This window comes from Carcharodon carcharias, chromosome 3 (assembly GCF_017639515.1).
Source record: "Carcharodon carcharias isolate sCarCar2 chromosome 3, sCarCar2.pri, whole genome shotgun sequence".
Lineage (NCBI taxonomy): Eukaryota > Metazoa > Chordata > Chondrichthyes > Lamniformes > Lamnidae > Carcharodon > Carcharodon carcharias.
In genome coordinates, this window is record NC_054469.1 from 15,075,955 (window position 1) to 15,093,048 (window position 17,094).

Genomic DNA, 17,094 nt, shown 5'->3' on the forward strand with positions numbered 1-17,094 from the left:
AACCCGTTACCCTGAGGCTATGTCCCCTAGTTCTAGATTTCCCAGCCAGGGAACAGCATCTACCCTCCCAAGCCCTCTAAGAATTTTAAATGTTTCAATGAGATCACCTCTCGGTCTTGTAAGCTCCAGAGACTATAGGCCCAATTTACTTAATCGCCCTTCATAGGAAACCCCTCACATCCCAGGAATGGAGTACAAGAGTTAAAAAGTCTCGCTCCAAGTTGTACAGGGCTTTCGTGTGGCCACATCTGGAGTACTGTGTGCAGTATTGGTCCCCATATTTAAGGAAGGATGTACTTGCATTGGAGGCACTAGGTTTACTAGATTGGGCCCTGGGATGAAGGGGTTGCCCTATGATAAGAGGCTGAATAAATTGGGCCAATATCCTCTGGAGTTTAGAAGAATGAGCGGCGATCTCATTGAAACCTACAAGATCCTGAAGGGGTTTGATAGAGTGGATGCTGAGAGATTGTCTCCGCTGGTCGGGGAACCTAAAACACGGGGGCCGTTCATCTAGGACTGAGATGTGGAGAAATTTCTTCACTCAAAGGGATGTGAATCTTTGGAATTCTCTACCCCAGAGGGTTGTGGATGCTCCATCATTGAATACATTTAAGGCTGTGATAGATTTTTGGTATCTTAAGGAATTAAGGGATATGGTGAGCGGGCATGAAAATGGAGTTGAAGCCCAAGGTCAGCCATGATCGTACTGAATGGTGGAGCAGGCTCGATGGGCCATGTGGTCCACTCCTGCTCCTATTTCTTGTGTTGTTATGACCTTGTGAATCAATCCAGTGAACTAGCTCTAACTTGATGCCTTGTCATTAAATTGCCAACTTGACTGCTGGCTGTCAAAGGCTCCACATGGATTGAGACTGGGGTTGCCTCAACCCCCACCCCCTGCCCGCCCCACCCCACCCCTCCACACAACCCCACCCCACCACTCCACACAACCCCACCCCACCCCTCCACACAACCCCACCCCACCCCTCCACACAACCCCACTCCACCCCTCCACACAACCCCACTCCGCCCCTCCACACAACCCCACCCCTCCCCTCCACACAACCCCACCTCACCCTCCACACAACCCCACCCCACCCCTCCACACAACCCCACCCCTCCACACAACCCCACCCCACCCCTCCACACAACCCCGCCCCACCCTCCACACAACCCCACTCCGCCCCTCCACACAACCCTGCCCCACCCTCCACACAACCCCACTCCGCCCCTCCACACAACCCCGCCCCACCCTCCACACAACCCCACCCCACCCCTCCACACAACACCACCCCTCCCTCCACACAACCCCACCCCTCCACACAACCCCACCCCTCCCTCCACACAACCCCACCCCTCCACACAACCCCACCCCACCCTCCACACAACCCCACCCCTCCACACAACCCCACCCCACCCCTCCACACAACCCCACCCCTCCACACAACCCCACCCCTCCACACAACCCCACCCCACCCCTCCACACAACCCCACCCCTCCACTCAACCCCACCCCTCCACACAACCCCACCCCACCCCTCCACACAACCCCACCCCACCCCTCCACACAACCCCACCCCACCCCTCCACACAACCCCACCCCTCCACACAACCCCACTCCACCCCTCCACACAACCCCTCCCCTCCACACAACCCCACCCCACCCCTCCACACAACCCCACCCCTCCACACAACCCCACCCCTCCACACAACCCCACCCCACCCCTCCACACAACCCCACCCCTCCACACAACCCCACCCCTCCACACAACCCCACCCCACCCCTCCACACAACCCCACCCCACCCCTCCACACAACCCCACCCCTCCACACAACCCCACCCCACCCCTCCACACAACCCCACTCCACCCCTCCACACAACCCCACCCCTCCACACAACCCCACCCCTCCACACAACCCCACCCCACCCCTCCACACAACCCCACTCTGCCCCTCCACACAACCCCACCCCACCCCTCCACACAACCCCACCCCACCCCTCCACACAACCCCACTCTGCCCCTCCACACAACCCCACCCCACCCCTCCACACAACCCCACCCCTCCACACAACCCCACCCCTCCACACAACCCCACCGCTCCACACAACCCCAACCCTCCCTCCACACAACCCCACTCCGCCCCTCCACACAACCCCACCCCACCCCTCCACACAACCCCACCCCACCCCTCCACACAACCCCACCCCACCCCTCCACACAACCCCACCCCACCCCTCCACACAACCCCACCCCACCCCTCCACACAACCCCACCCCACCCCTCCACACAACCCCACCCCGCCCCTCCACACAACCCCACCCCTCCACACAACCCCACCCCACCCCTCCACACAACCCCACTCCGCCCCTCCACACAACCCCACCCCTCCACACAACCCCACCCCTCCACACAACCCCACCCCACCCCTCCACACAACCCCACCCCTCCACACAACCCCACCCCACCCCTCCACACAACCCCACCCCTCCACACAACCCCACCCCTCCACACAACCCCACCCCACCCCTCCACACAACCCCACCCCTCCACACAACCCCACCCCGCCCCTCCACACAACCCCACCCCACCCCTCCACACAACCCCACTCCACCCCTCCACACAACCCCACCCCTCCACACAACCCCACCCCACCCCTCCACACAACCCCACTCCGCCCCTCCACACAACCCCCCCCTCCACACAACCCCACCCCACCCCTCCACACAACCCCACCCCACCCCTCCACACAACCCCACTCCACCCCTCCACACAACCCCACCCCACCCCTCCACACAACCCCACCCCACCCCTCCACACAACCCCACCCCACCCCTCCACACAACCCCACCCCTCCACACAACCCCACCCCACCCCTCCACACAACCCCACCCCACCACTCCACACAACCCCACCCCACCCCTCCACACAACCCCACCCCTCCACACAACCCCACCCCACCCTCCACACAACCCCACCCCACCCCTCCGCACAACCCCACCCCTCCACACAACCCCACCCCACCCTCCATACAACCCCACCACGTCCCTCCACACAATCCCACTCCGCCCCTCCACACAACCCCACCCCACCCCTCCACACAACCCCACCCCACCCCTCCACACAACCCCACCCCACCCCTCCACACAACCCAGCTCCTCCACACAACCCCACCCCACCCCTCCACACAACCCCACCCCACCCCTCCGCACAACCCCACCCCTCCACACAACCCCACCCCACCCTCCATACAACCCCACCACGTCCCTCCACACAATCCCACTCCGCCCCTCCACACAACCCCACCCCACCCCTCCACACAACCCCACCCCACCCCTCCACACAACCCCACCCCACCCCTCCACACAACCCCACCCCACCCCTCCACGCAACCCCACTCCGCCCCTCCACACAACCCCACCCCACCCCTCCACACAACCCACACAACAATTGCTGGTGGGTTAAAGACTGAAGGTTTAAATCTTGCCTTTATCTTCTATGTTGTCCCCTGTCTTGTAGGTGTTTCTGTGGGTAGGCCGATCAGCCAACGATCACGAGAAGAAACAGGCGGACATGTTGGCGATAGAGTACCTTCAAACTCACCCATCTGGACGGGACCTGGACACACCCATCATCCTAGTGAAGCAAGGCAGTGAACCCCTGACATTCACTGGGTGGTTCAACGCCTGGGATTCGCATAAATGGAACGTAAGTCAGACAGAGAGCCTCCTGAGCTGGAACAATTTGACAAATATTTGATATAAATCCACCCTCCCTCCCCTCATTTTAATGACATTAAGGCCTGTGAAACTCACTGCGCCGAGTGTTCTTAAATAGAAAAACTATGAACCATCGACTGTGAATTTTTCTCTGAGACGTTAGGGTTCATTTATCTTCCTTTCTCCTGAAGTATGTTCATGGAATCTTATAGTGGCCATTCAGCCCATCTAGCTTGTGCTGGCTCTTTGAAAGAGCTCTCCAGTTAGTCCCACTCCCTTGCCCTTTCCCTGTAATTCTGCAGATTCCTGTCCTTAAGTATTTTTTGCAAATTAACTATTGAATCTACTTCAATCCCCTTTCATACAGTGCATTTCAAATCATATCAGCTTGCTGCTTAAAAAAAGTTCTCCTCATGTCCTCCCTGGTTCATTTGTAAATTAACCTTAAATCTATGTCCTCTGGTTACCGAGCCTCCTAACAATGGAACCTGTCTCTCCTTATTTACCTCATCAAACTCTTCATGAATTTGCGCCCTCTGCTCATCTCCCCTTCACCCTCTCTGCTCTAAGCAGAACAATTCCAGCTCCATGAACCGCATCACATATCTGAAGTTCCCCTACCCCTGGTCCCATTCCTCAGTACCCTCTCCAAGGCCTTCACGCCTTCCCTAAAGTGGTGCCCGGAATGGGGCACAATACTCCAGCCGGGGCCTAAACCATTGTTTTTATACGGGTTGGCTTGACAATTCCTGGTGAAGGAAGGTGACGGTTGCTCCGATGCCCCTCCCAGTGGCCAGCTTTGGAACAGCAGCGTCTCCAAGTTGGAAGTCTGAAGCCTGTTCCCTCTCTCGCCTACAGGTGGTGCAATAAATACCCGGCTTTTGTACTCTGTGGGCTGGATTTTATAGGGGTGGGGGGGGAGGTGGGGGGGTGGGGGGGGTGGTTGGTAGGGTGGGGGGTGCAGACAGCTCACCCATCCCCCCCCTCAGCTCTTCACCACCCTCCCCATAAAACGCTGCCAGCGGGCTAGTTGAGAGAGGGACTTCTGCCCCTCAGTGGGAGGAAGTCCCTCCCTGGAGAGCTTCCAGCCAATCTGCTACCCATAGTCCCAGCAGCGCCAGAGCTCAGTAGTGGGCGCTACCAGGGCTATAGGAAGGGGCAGGAAGGAGAACAATGGCTGACGCCCGATGGGTCAATCCCGGGCTTTTAGTGGGCAGGGAGCAATCCGAGTCCGAGGGGTGGTGGAGTGGTGGCAAGGGTGGGGGGGGGAGCGGGCCAAGTCCCGGAGGGTAGGTGGTGAGGAAAGAAGAGGGCAGTGGCAACTTGGAGGGGCTCGATGTGCACAGGGCAGCCCCCCGGGATGATGTAACCCAACCCCCCCCCCACCCCCGGCCCCCATCTCCCTTCCCGCCCTTTTTCACCATGGCCTCAGAAAACATTGCTGCCCAGCTGCCCATGCCAACCATATCATGATGGCACAGGCAGCCCTAACATCCCAGTCAATTGTCTTGGTAACGAAGCTCAATTAACCTTTAACGATTGATTTCAATATGGCGGACGGGCTGCCGATTTTGGTGCCCGCCCACCTAGTGTATTCTTGGAAGGGCGGAGGGGGGGGGGGCAGCTTGGCGTGGGGGGTGGGGGGGGTTGGTGGTGGTGGTGGGCTTGCCCCTCCTTGTAATTTCCTTACCCCCCCCACCTCGCTGAAAATATGCCCGGTTGGGAGGGGGGTGGGGGGGGGCAGCGGGCCATAAAATCCAGTCCTTTCCCCGATTAACAAAGCCCAGGATTCCATTTGCTTTTTTTTAAAGCGGCTTTCTCAAGTTGTCCTGCTAGCTGAACGGCCTCGTGTACACCCACTGGTCTCTGTCGGTGCAGCTCGTTGCTTCTCATTTTTCCCCATTCCAAATCTGCCATTTCACGTACCATGTTAAAAATGGCACAAAGGTACACAGCCACTGCCTCCTCTTATTATCTTGACCAGAGGTTGGTCTTTCAGCGTGAGCTCCATTAGTGTTGTGTTGTTCAACAACGGAGGTGTGCCTCTTCCGCCATCTGTAGGCCAGAGAGGGAACAGGCTTCGTACGCCCAACATTGAGCCGCTGCTGTTCCAAAGCCGGCCACAGGGAGGGGCATCGCAGCAACGGTCGCCTCCCTTCACCAGGAATTTCAGTCAACCTGACCCCAAGGGAGCTGCCATTTGCCCCACTCTGCCACCCTCACCAGACGCACCCTGGTCCACCCCCCCCGCCGCCCCCCACCCCCAACCCCCAGCACCTCTACCTCACCACACCCAATCCATCAGCTAAAAATCAGAGCAGGAGATTGATCTTGATTTAGATGTAAATGGACAGGATACTATATGAAGGTAATTTTGCCTCTTTCCTTTTAGACTGGCAAAACAAGCCACTACGATGAGATGAGATGTAAACTGGGAGATGTCTCGGGGATCACGCAGATCTCTGTGGTGAGTACTGGCAGTCATTTTATTACTGTCTTATGCCTTATGTTGCCTTATTAGACGAGCTCTCTCATTCCATCCATTTCAAAATCACATCACAACAAACAGCCACTCAGCACAAGATGTGTGACACCCCTTTGGGTAGTCCTCCTCTCTGCCCTTTCTAGGGTTTCTCTGCATATCACAAGGGTAGAGTTGGGGGTTGGGGGGGAGGGAGGGGTGGGTGGGACTGGATCCGAGGTGTAAAGGAAGGAGTGTCCAGCTTGTGAACAAAGCCCATTCCAACCATGAGCTTATGGCCGGTGTTTGCATTGACATCCTGACCTTAGCAGGAACTTGGCTCATGAGTCAGGCCCTTCACTGAAAGTTCCCCACTTGGTTATCCCACTACTGCCTGTTCCCCCTCAACTTTCAACAGTGGCTGTGTGACCCTGATCAGCAAGTCTCACTTGGCGCTGTTCTCCTCTGGCATCTTGCCCTCCTTTGAGTCCACTATCTTCTTCCACCCCTCTGCTCTGTCTCCTTTAAAATTTTCATTCGCTCCCACCCACCTGAGTTCCATCCCATGTTTTCCACTGAGATTTCTTGACTGCTCTTCTCTCTCAGCCTCTGCACCAAGTGACTTCTCATCCTCCCTGATTTCAACCTCCATCTCAGCTCACCTTATCTCAACTCACCTCACCTTACCCTCCCCTCTGAGTTCCTCAGAGGGAGAGCACAGGATGGGTAAAGAGCACAAGAGGGAGGATCTCCATCCTGACTTGGAAATATATCGCCGTTCCTTCACTGTCACTGGGTCAAAATCCTGGAACTCCCTCCCTAACAGCACTGTGGATGTATCTACACCACAGGGACTGCAGCCGTTCAAGAAGGCAGCTCACCGCCACCTTCTCAAGGGCAACTAGGGATGGACAATAAATGCTGGGCCCAGCCAGTGAGGCTCACATCCCGTGAATGAATCAAAAGGATGGGAGAGCGAGTGAGAGAGCTAGGCAGGACTGGGAGCATGGGACAGGGGGAAGCAAGAGTGGAAGATGGAGCAAGGGAAAGAGATTGGGATTGGGGAAGGAGAAGGAGCAACAGCAAGGAAGAGAGAGAGAGAGATGGAGGAAGAGAGGGAGACAGAAGGAGAGTGAGCGAGAGAGCAGGAAGGAGAAAGGGAGAGGGAAAACAAGAGAGGTTGGAAGAGAGATGGACAGAGGGAGAGAAAGGAGGAGAGAGGGAGTAGGGAGGAAGAGTGAGTGGGGGAGAAAGAAGAAAGAGAGATAGAGGAAGAAAGGGAGAGGGAGAACAAGAGAGAAGGAGGAAGATTGAGTGATGGAGGGAAGGATACTGAGAGAGAAAAGAAGAGGGAAAGAGATGGAGGAAGGGAGGGAGAGGGAGAACAAAGAAGAGGAAGGAAGAGTGGGGCAGGGAGGAGAGAAAAGTCTCAAATGAAAGACCAGCCAATATTCCCCAAACTGGAAAGGCTGTGATTGGACGCCCTAACACAGACCCTGTGCTAAGGCTGAAGTGGTGATAGGTGGGGAACAGTCTGACACCTCCCCCTACTCCAGATTATACCTCGCTCTGACAGGTTATTTACCTCTTCAACAAAGCGAAGGCCTTTCTAACAAGTGCATTTCTCTCTCACGAACACATCCAGGACCTCAACAACACAGACCTGAACAAAAAGGGAGGCCAGACCCCTGCACCGAGCTCAGCTTTTCCCCATTCCCCAGCCTCTGCTGCCCCAACCTTCCCACCCCAAACTCCTGGAAGCACCAGCCCTGCTCCGCCAGCCTCCTCCGGACCCACCGTTGTCAATGGGAAGGAATATTACCCCCGGGAGATGCTTATGAACAAGGCAGCCGATGAGCTACCCGGAGGTGTAGATCCTGGAACGAAGGAGGTAAGAGAGAGACGGTGCAACTTTGAAGAGGGCGGAGGCTGGGATAGGTCTGGGGTGGGGGGGGTGGGGGGTGGTTGGGGCGTACGTACGTGCATCTTTGAAGATGGTAGGTCAAGACGAGGAGGTTACTAAACAGACGTACCCTGGCCTTGCAAATGGAGTGACCTTTGGCCTTGCAAACTGAGGTAGAGGTCAGAAAAGCAAGGGGTCGAAAACAGAAAATGCTGGAAATAAGAGAGAGAAAAACGGAGTTAATGGCCGGAATTTTCCAGCCATCCTCGTGCCGGCAGGATCTTCGGGGATGGAGATTCCGATGGCTCGTCGGCCCCGCTGTTGGAAAGGGGGGGGGGGTGGGGGACACCTGCCACCGAGGTGGGGAGGGGCTGGAAAATTCCAGCCAATGTTTCAGGTGGATGACCTTTCACGCTGGGGGAAAGTTAACACCGGCCTGAAACGTTGACTCGGTTTCTCTCCCCCCATTGGTTGCTGGGCTGGCTGAGTATTGGCAGCATTTTCTGGTTTGTTTTTTTTTTTTGTTTCCGATTTCCAGCACCCGAGGTCTTCCTTTTCCTTCGCAAAAGGAAGGACGTCTTCCGGAACCTTCACGCCTCATTGGTCAGGGCCCAGCTGGGATATCGTGTCCCAATCTGGGCGCCCTGCTTTAGGAAGGATGAGGAGGCCCTGAGAGAGGGTGCAGAGGAGATTCACTCAAATGGTCCCAGGGATGAGGGGCTTCAGTGAATGTGGAGGGACTGGAGAAGCTGGGATTGTTCTCCCTAGAGCGGAGAATGTTAGGGGAAGTTAATCGAGGTGTTCAAAATTATGACGGAGTAAATAAGGAGAAACTACTTGCGCTGACCCATGGCTTAGTGACCAGAGGACTTAGAATCATTGGCAAAAAAAAAACGATAGGGGTGATGAGGAGAATTATTTTTTTAAAACACAGCGAGTTGTTATGATCTGGAATGCGCCGCCTGTAAGGGTGGAGGAAGTTCATTAAATAATAACTTTCCAAAGAGGAATACTTTGCTTCTTTCATGGGATGTGGGTGTCACTGGCAAGACCAGCATTTGTTGCCCATCCCTAAGCTTGAGCTGAGTGGCTTGCTAGGGGCCATTTCAGAGGGGCAACTAAGAGTCGACCACATTGCTGTGGGTCTGGAGTCACATGTAGGCCAGACCAGGTAAGGATGGGCAGATTTCCTTCCTTGAAGGACATTAGTGAACCAGATGGGGTTTTTACAACGGTCAATGATCGTTTCACTATTACCGAGACTAGCTTTATATTCCAGATTTTATTAATTGAATTTAAATTCCGCCAGTTGGCACGATGGGATTTGAACCCTTGGCCCCAGAGCATTAGCCGGGGGCCTCTGGAGTACAAGTCCAGTGACATGGCCACTATGCCACCATCTCCCCCCCGAGAATGCTTGAAGGGGCAAAATTTGTAGGGCGATGGGGAAAGAGTTGGAGGGAGCGGGTCTAATTGAATAGCTCTTTCAAAAGAGCTAGCACAGGCGCGATGAGCCAAATGGCCTCCTCCTGCTCTATAAGATTGTAGGAACCAAGCTTTGGACTGGATGGGGGAGGGGAGGTGGGTGTTTTGAGGTGGGGGGGGAAATCAGATTTTACTGGTGCGCTGTGGTGCACTGGTCCAATAATGTTCCCCCCCACCCCCCACCCCACAGAGACTATTGTCACCGCTCTGAAAATAAGCACGATGTTTGATTCCTCTGCAGCAATACCTGTCCGACGAAGACTTTGTGGACGTTTTTGGGATGACGCGGGAGGAGTTTCGCGATGCACCTAGCTGGCGACAAATGATCCTGAAGAAACAGAAGAACCTTTTCTAAAGGGGCTTCCGAACTTTCTGTCTCTGCTCTGCAGCATCTTCAGTCTTAAATCAGCCAGATTCTCGTGCGTCTGTGGAGGGCGTTGGGTGGAGCAATAATTAGAAAATAGAAGTCAGGATATACATATTTTTTTTTCTCTCTTTTTTTTGTTTCCAAATTTTAAGCGCTTGGTGCAGTGCCACAGATTCTAAAAGGTCAATATTATAATAGTCTGCAGTTTATCAAGAGAGAGTTTTCATTGCACGGAGAGCAGATTCTGGGGAAGGCCCACAAAAGAATCGAGGAGAGATGCCTCCCAACGGGGATGCACCCCTGGTAGTTCGCCATTGTGGGCACCTGATTCCACTTCAGCCGGCGCTGAGGGGAGTTTATTTGCCAATCATCTCACCGCTGACTCTGCCTCTCCGGGCTGTCACATCTGCCACTATTTCCACCTTGTTCACCATTCAGAGGTCATTCCCCAGGGATGGTCGTGTGCACCACTCAGTGTGTGGCACCGAGCTGAATGGGCCGGTGTCAGCAGGCACTGGTGATGCCTGCAGTGTTGCTGGTTTGGGAGGAGGCGGGTGTTGGGTGAGTGAGGTGAGTTGGGGTGGGGTGGTTGGAGAGGTGGGGTGGGGTGGGGAGGGTGAAGAATGGGAATTAAGGAAGGGACCTCACTCCCAGCCATTATCGGGTGATGCCCGGTGAAAGTGCGCCCGTGTGGAACCTGGGGGCTGCATCTGGCTCAATTACGATGCCCTACACAGTCAAATAGGACACCTTCTGGTGCAGTGGGCAGCGTCCCTGCCTCTGAACCGGAAGCACTGAGTTCAAGACCCACCCTGGGACTTGGCGGCCATGGAGGATGCGTTCATAACGCAGCCACCCAGGTTGAATAACAACCTGTAAACCCTTCGAACACACGCCAATGGCAGGCAGTAAGTGGGAAAGGTTCCTGGTCAGCTGTGTGATGGAAAGAAAATTGGAGGGAGCCTCTACCATGACCATCCATAGCTCCAGACTGTAACATGCAGGTAAAAGGGGCGTGTTGCCATAGCAACTCTCCCCGAGTGAACTGCAACACACCCCTACGCAGTCAGATAGGCACTTTGGCATCTAACCACCCTGAGCGGTGAATGACCATCGGCCCGTGAGGGCACCTAGAAAGCAACGATAACTGTGCCAACCACCCTGTGGAACCATAACCCCAGCAACAAGTCAATGTGGTGAAGGTAAGGAAGAGAGCAAAATGGAGGGTGCAGGAAGCAGTCACCAAAATAATCCAGTAGAAGAGATGGCGACGCTACACACTCGCTGCCTCTGAACGCTCAATCCGGTTCCTCTTGGGCCATTACTCCAGAAATAACCCCAATCGCATCTCACAAGCAGCAATGCTTGAGGTCAGTGATTTCACTGCCTTTGTTACTGACCCTTTCTCCCTGCTTTTGAATTCTTTCTTTTCCCCCTTTTTCATTTTGAAGCTGTATTTGGGAATATCGAGTAGCGCGTCACTGGCTCGGGCAATGGACAAAGAGAGCTTTCCTTCAGAGGTGGGTGGGCTTGTTTGGAGCAGTTTCTCTTTGTCAAGTTTCCAGGATGGATTAGAGGGCGGCAGACTGGGGAATCGAGGGAAGTGGAGGGATACAGCTTGTGTCCGTGAACTCCAGAGCATGCAGTCCCCTCCTCATCTAGGAGGACAAGGGCAGCAGGTGCGGGAAAACATCACCAGATCTGATGGGAGACAGATCAGTCATGATCGCATTGAATGGTGGAACAGGACTGAGGGGCTTAACGGCCTCCGATTCCTATGTTCCTCTCACCTGCAAGTCCCCCTCCAAGTCACTCACCAGCCTGACTTGGAAATATATCGGCCGTTCCTTCACTGTCGCTGGGTCAAAATCCTGGAACTCTCTCCCTAACAGCACTGTGGGTGTACCTACACCACATGGACTGCAGCGGTTCAAGAAGGCAGCTCACCACCACCTTCTCAAGGGGCAATTAGGGGTGGGCAATAAATGCTGGCCCAGCCAGCGACGTTCAGAGTCCTCATCTTTTTGACTAAGCTTTATGATTTTTTTGAGAACTAGGCCCCAGGTAAAATGTTTAAGAGAACTTGTTACATTTGTAAAACTCGTAGACCGAGTTTCACTTCCGTCCGCCACCTGTGATGTGATGTGGCATCATCTAACGTGACATTTCCTGGCATGTCATGGTCTGTCACGTTAAGTGGTGTGACATAGCACGTGTGATGTTACCTGACATTATGTGACGTTAACGTGATGTTACAAGTCCATCAAAGAAACCATTGTACATGATATACGTTCATCAAACATTTCAAATACCTCAATGTCATGCCATCCTGAAGCAAGTTGTGGGGGGGGGGGTGTTGAATGAATGGACATTTTGGTTGGGCGGGGGTTGGGGAGGGTAGTGGGTGTAGGGGGATGTAATTTGACCACAACCCCTGCAGTGAGAAACTGACGCAATCAGTTTCGCCAACCAATCGACACGCCCGCCTGATTTGATTTTCCGATTGGCCAGTGGGCCGATTTGATTCCACCAGTTTCCCATGGGCAAGTTGGGCGAGTTGGGTTAAAATTCCACAGCCACCCCCCTCCCCCTCAACCAGGATTCAATTTACCCTCCAGAGCTTCCCGAAGAACCAATGAAAATGAACTGCATCACCTGATCCAAAACCGGCCGGGCTAACTAACCCTAGGGTCTTATTTCACTATTTGCCACACCGTCCAAAATATCTCCAGTAACCCCTGCCTCCCCCCCCACCCCCCACCCAAAAATAAATGACTCTTAATTTTCTTTTTTAACTGTTATAAATATGCATCGTCCCAACAAGCTCCACAACGTGACCATTGGAGTTGCCAATTCTGATCGGGTCCATTCCTAGGGGTTTTATCACATGACCTGCAACTGCCCCGCCCCCTCACTCCTGCCATTGGCCAATCTTCCAGGTGCCACTGCCCTTCAGTGGCCAATGGGGAAGGGGGACAGGTACTTTGTTATCCAGTTGGGTTTCTCTTGACTGTCGGGGATTTTGCCCCAATCTCCAATATTTTTATATCTAAAAAGAAACTTATATTTATGTAGAGCCTTTTATAACTACAGGACATTCCAAAATGCTTTACAGCCAATGAAGTACTTTTGAAGAAAACGCTACTTTGTTTAAAGCCCCAGGATTTTAGCTTCATGGTGTTGGACTCAGCAGTGTCTGAGAGGTCAGGCTGGAGATTCCAGGCCAATACTAGAAGCTTGGCAACTCCTAATGACAAACCACATTGCCCGGTAAGAACAGGGCAAGTTATCAATGATCGAACTGAAGGCAAAGGTCCTATTGCAGCACAGGTAGCTTCCGAGTGCCATGGTCGCATTCACCATAAGCTGCACATTCATCAGGAGCTGCCCAGGTTGATGTTCGGATGTGGGTTAAGAGGCAGGGTGAGGAAGCCTCCAATTACCCTGAGAGACGAGGGGTTTCCTGGAGGGAATTTCTCCACAGTTTTTGGTTTGTTGAAGGGGGCTTTGGGGGGGGGTGGGGTGGGGGGGTTGGGTGGAGATGAATAACATCTTGCCTTTTGCTAACTAGAACTCTGCATTCTCCTCCTTTCTGTCTCAAACTGATCTGAGAAGTTGACTCTACTACAGGACTAGTTTTGTGTAATAAAATAAAAACAATGAACGCTTGAAGTGTTTGCCACGTTGTGTGTTCTTTCTGAGTTACCTGAATGAGATTCCTCCTTATTCCTATAGAATCAGCAACAACCTTTTATTTACAGCGTACCCCTCTAACATAACGAAACACCCCAAGGCCAACTGTGATAAAAGGTATCCCTGGAGGATTCTTCACATGACCTGCCCACCCGCTCTCCAGCCGTTCGCTGGCCAACATGTCCATCCTTGTGATGCACTGCCTCCCTGCACCAATTGGAAAGCAAAAGAGATTCACTACCCAACTGGATGACGCTTGACTGTCAGACAAAGAGCCTTTTCTCCCCTTGCTCTGAAAAAGAGTCAGACGGACTCGAAACGTTAACTCTGTTTCTCTCTCCACAGACCTGCTGAACTCTTCCAGCATTTTCTGTTTTTATCTTAGCCTTTCCCCACCACCACACCCCGCTCCCCCCCCCCCCCCCCCCACCATTTTCAATATTTCTGTATCTGATAAAGAGAAATGTTCAAAGGAAATGACACAGAAAACACCATCTTTTTTAATGTCCCGATGATTTTTCTCCAGGGTTGCACACAGCAGGGTCCTGGAGATTGATCTTCAATCCCTGGAGACTCCAGGAACTGGTATCAATCAGAAGATTGGGGAAGCATGTAGCGTGGGTAATACAGTAATCGATCTGCATATAGACTGGGTAAACATAAAGAAACATAGAAACATAGGAAATAGGAGCAGGGGTAGGTCATTTGGCTTTTTGAGACTGCTTCGCCATTAATAATGATTATCGCTGATCCTCTTTCTCAATGCTCTGCGCTCTCCCCATAACCCTTGACACTTTGAGAATCCAGAACTCTACCTATTTCCTTCTTAAATATAGTCAGTGACTTGGCCTCCACACACCTCTGTGGTAGAGAATTCCATAGGCTCACCACCCTCTGAGTGAAAAGGTTTATCATCATCTCAGTCCTAAATGGTCTACCCCTTATCCTGAGATTGTGACCCCTTGTTCTACAACCCCCCTCCCAGCCAGAGGAAACATCACCCCTGCATCCAGCCTGTCCATACCATCAGCAGCAGCAGCAGAATTGCACTAAACCACAATCTGTCACCCCATGGCCCCGGCTTTCCCCCACTCTACTGTTTCCATCAAGCTAGGGGTCCCTGGTTCAATGAAGAGTGCAGGAGGGCATGCCAGGAGCAGCACCAAGCATACCTAAAAATGAGGTATCAACCTGGTGAAGCTATAACAGGACTACTTGCGTGCTAAACAGCATATGTAGCAAGTGATAGAACTAAGCGATCCCACAACCAACAGATCAACTCTAAGCTCTGCAGTCCTGCCACATCCAGTCATGAATGGTGGTGGACAATTAACTCACTGGAGGAGGTGTCTCCACAAATATCCCCATCCTCAATGATGGAGGAGCCCAGCACATCAGTGTAAAAGATAAGGCTGAAGCATTCGCAACAATCTTCAGTCAGAAGTGCCGAGTGGATGATCTTTCTCGGCCTCCTCTGGAGGTCTCCAGCATCACAGATGCCAATCTTCAGCCAATTCGATTCACTCCACTTGATATCAAGAAATGGCTGAAGGCAATGGATACTGCAAAGGCTATGGGCCCTGATAATATTCCAGCAATAGTACTGAAGACTTGTGCTCCAGAACTTGCATAGTCCCTAGTCAAGTTGTTCCAGTACAGCTACAACCCATTGGCGTCTACCCGGCTATGTGGGACAAATCCAACCCGGCCAATTGCTGCCCCATTAGTCTACTCTCGATCATCAGTAAAGTAATGGAAGGAAGGGATGATAAAACGGCACTTGCTTAGCAATAACCTGCTCACTGGCACCCAGTTTGGGTTCCGACAGGGCCACTCAGCTCCTGACCTCATTACAGCCTTGGTTCAAACGTGGACAAAAGAGCTGAACTCCCAAGGTGAGGTGAGGTGAAAGTGACATCAAGGCAGCAATTGACCGAGTATGGCATCAAAGAGCCCTAGCAAAACTGGAGTCAATGGGAGTCAAGGGGAAAAACTGATTAAAAGGAAAGACCTATAAAGTTGTCAGAAATAATAGTAAATCTGAGGATCGGGAGCATTTTGGAATATAGCAGAGGAGGACCAAGAAACTGATGATGAAAGAAAGAATAGAATATGAATGTAAACTAGCAAAAAACATAAAAACGGACTGTACAAGCTTCTATAGGTATGTAAAAAGAAAATGTTTGGCTAAGACGAATTACATGCAGAGTCAGGAAAATTTTTAAAGGGGAATAGAGAAATGGCAGAGAGGCTAAATGTTTACTCTGTGTCTGTTTTCACTGAGGAAGATACAAGAAATCTCCCAGAATTAGAGACGCAAGGGACTCGGGAGAATGAGGAGTTGAAGGAAATTAATATAAGTAAGGAGGTTGTCTTGGAGAAATTAAAGGGATTGAAGGCTAATAAGTCCCCGGGACCTGATATTCTACAGCCCAGAGCGTTGTAAGAGTATCTACGGAGATAGTGGATGCATTGGTGATCATCTTACAAAATTCTATAGATTCTGGAATGGTTCCTGCAGATTGGAAGATGGCAAATGTCAACCCACTGTTTAAGAAGGGAGGGAGAGAGAAAACAGGGAACTATAGACCTGTTAGCCTAACATCAGTAGTAGGAAAATGCTCAGATCTATGATAAAGGAAATGATAAATGGACATTTGTATAATAATGCTTTGATTGGGTATAGTCAACATGCATTTGCTATTGGGAAATCATGTTTGACAAACCCCTTGGCATTTTTTGATGATGTTATTAATAGAATTGATAAAGGGGAGTTAATAGATGTACTTGGATTTTCAGAAGGCTTTTGATAAACTCCCCTACAGGAGGTTGGTTAGCAAAATTAAAACCGCATGGCATAGGAGGCAGTATACAGGATTAAAGATTGGCTAACTGGCAGAAAACAAACAGTAGGAATAAACGAGTCATTCTCGCCCTGGCAGGCTGTGACTCATGGAGTACCACAAGAATCAGCACTTGGGCCCCAGCTCTTCACAATATATATCCATGATTTGGTTGTGGGGACCAGATGCAATATTTCCAACCTCGCCGATGATACAAATCTAGGTGGGAATGTGTGTCGTGAGGAAGATGCAAAGCAGCTTCAAGGGGATTTGGACAGACTTAGTGAGTGGGCAAGAACATGGCAGATGGAATATAACGTGGAAAAATGTGAGGTTATCCACTTTGGTAGGAGGAACAGATGTGCAGAGTATTTCCTAAATGATAAGAGATTAGAAAGTGTAGACTCTAAAAGCGTCAAGGGGTATGGGGAGACCGTGGGAGTTTGGCGTTGAGATAGAGAATCAGCCATGATCATGTTGAATGGTGGAGAGGCTCGAAGGGCTGAATGACCTACTCCTGCTCCTGTTGCCTATGTTTGTAGATACAAAAGGACCTGGGTGTCCTCATTAATAATTCACTGAAAGCTAACATGCAGGTGCAGCAAGCAACTAGGAAGGCTAA

General features: G+C 52.2%; 1 protein-coding gene across 2 annotated transcripts in view; it reads left to right on the forward strand.

Annotated features, from left to right (window-relative positions):
- vill (villin-like) overlaps nucleotides 1-13,389 on the forward strand; it is a 132,024-nt gene extending 118,635 nt beyond the window's left edge. For both annotated transcript variants that reach the window (XM_041184665.1, XM_041184664.1), the window contains exons 17-20: nucleotides 3,521-3,709; nucleotides 6,113-6,187; nucleotides 7,827-8,072; nucleotides 9,811-13,389. In XM_041184665.1, the coding sequence (XP_041040599.1) occupies nucleotides 3,521-3,709; nucleotides 6,113-6,187; nucleotides 7,827-8,072; nucleotides 9,811-9,924 (624 nt within the window). In that variant the 3' untranslated portion in view covers nucleotides 9,925-13,389. The remainder of the gene's footprint in view (nucleotides 1-3,520; nucleotides 3,710-6,112; nucleotides 6,188-7,826; nucleotides 8,073-9,810) is intronic.
- Nucleotides 13,390-17,094: the final 3,705 nt, after the last annotated feature.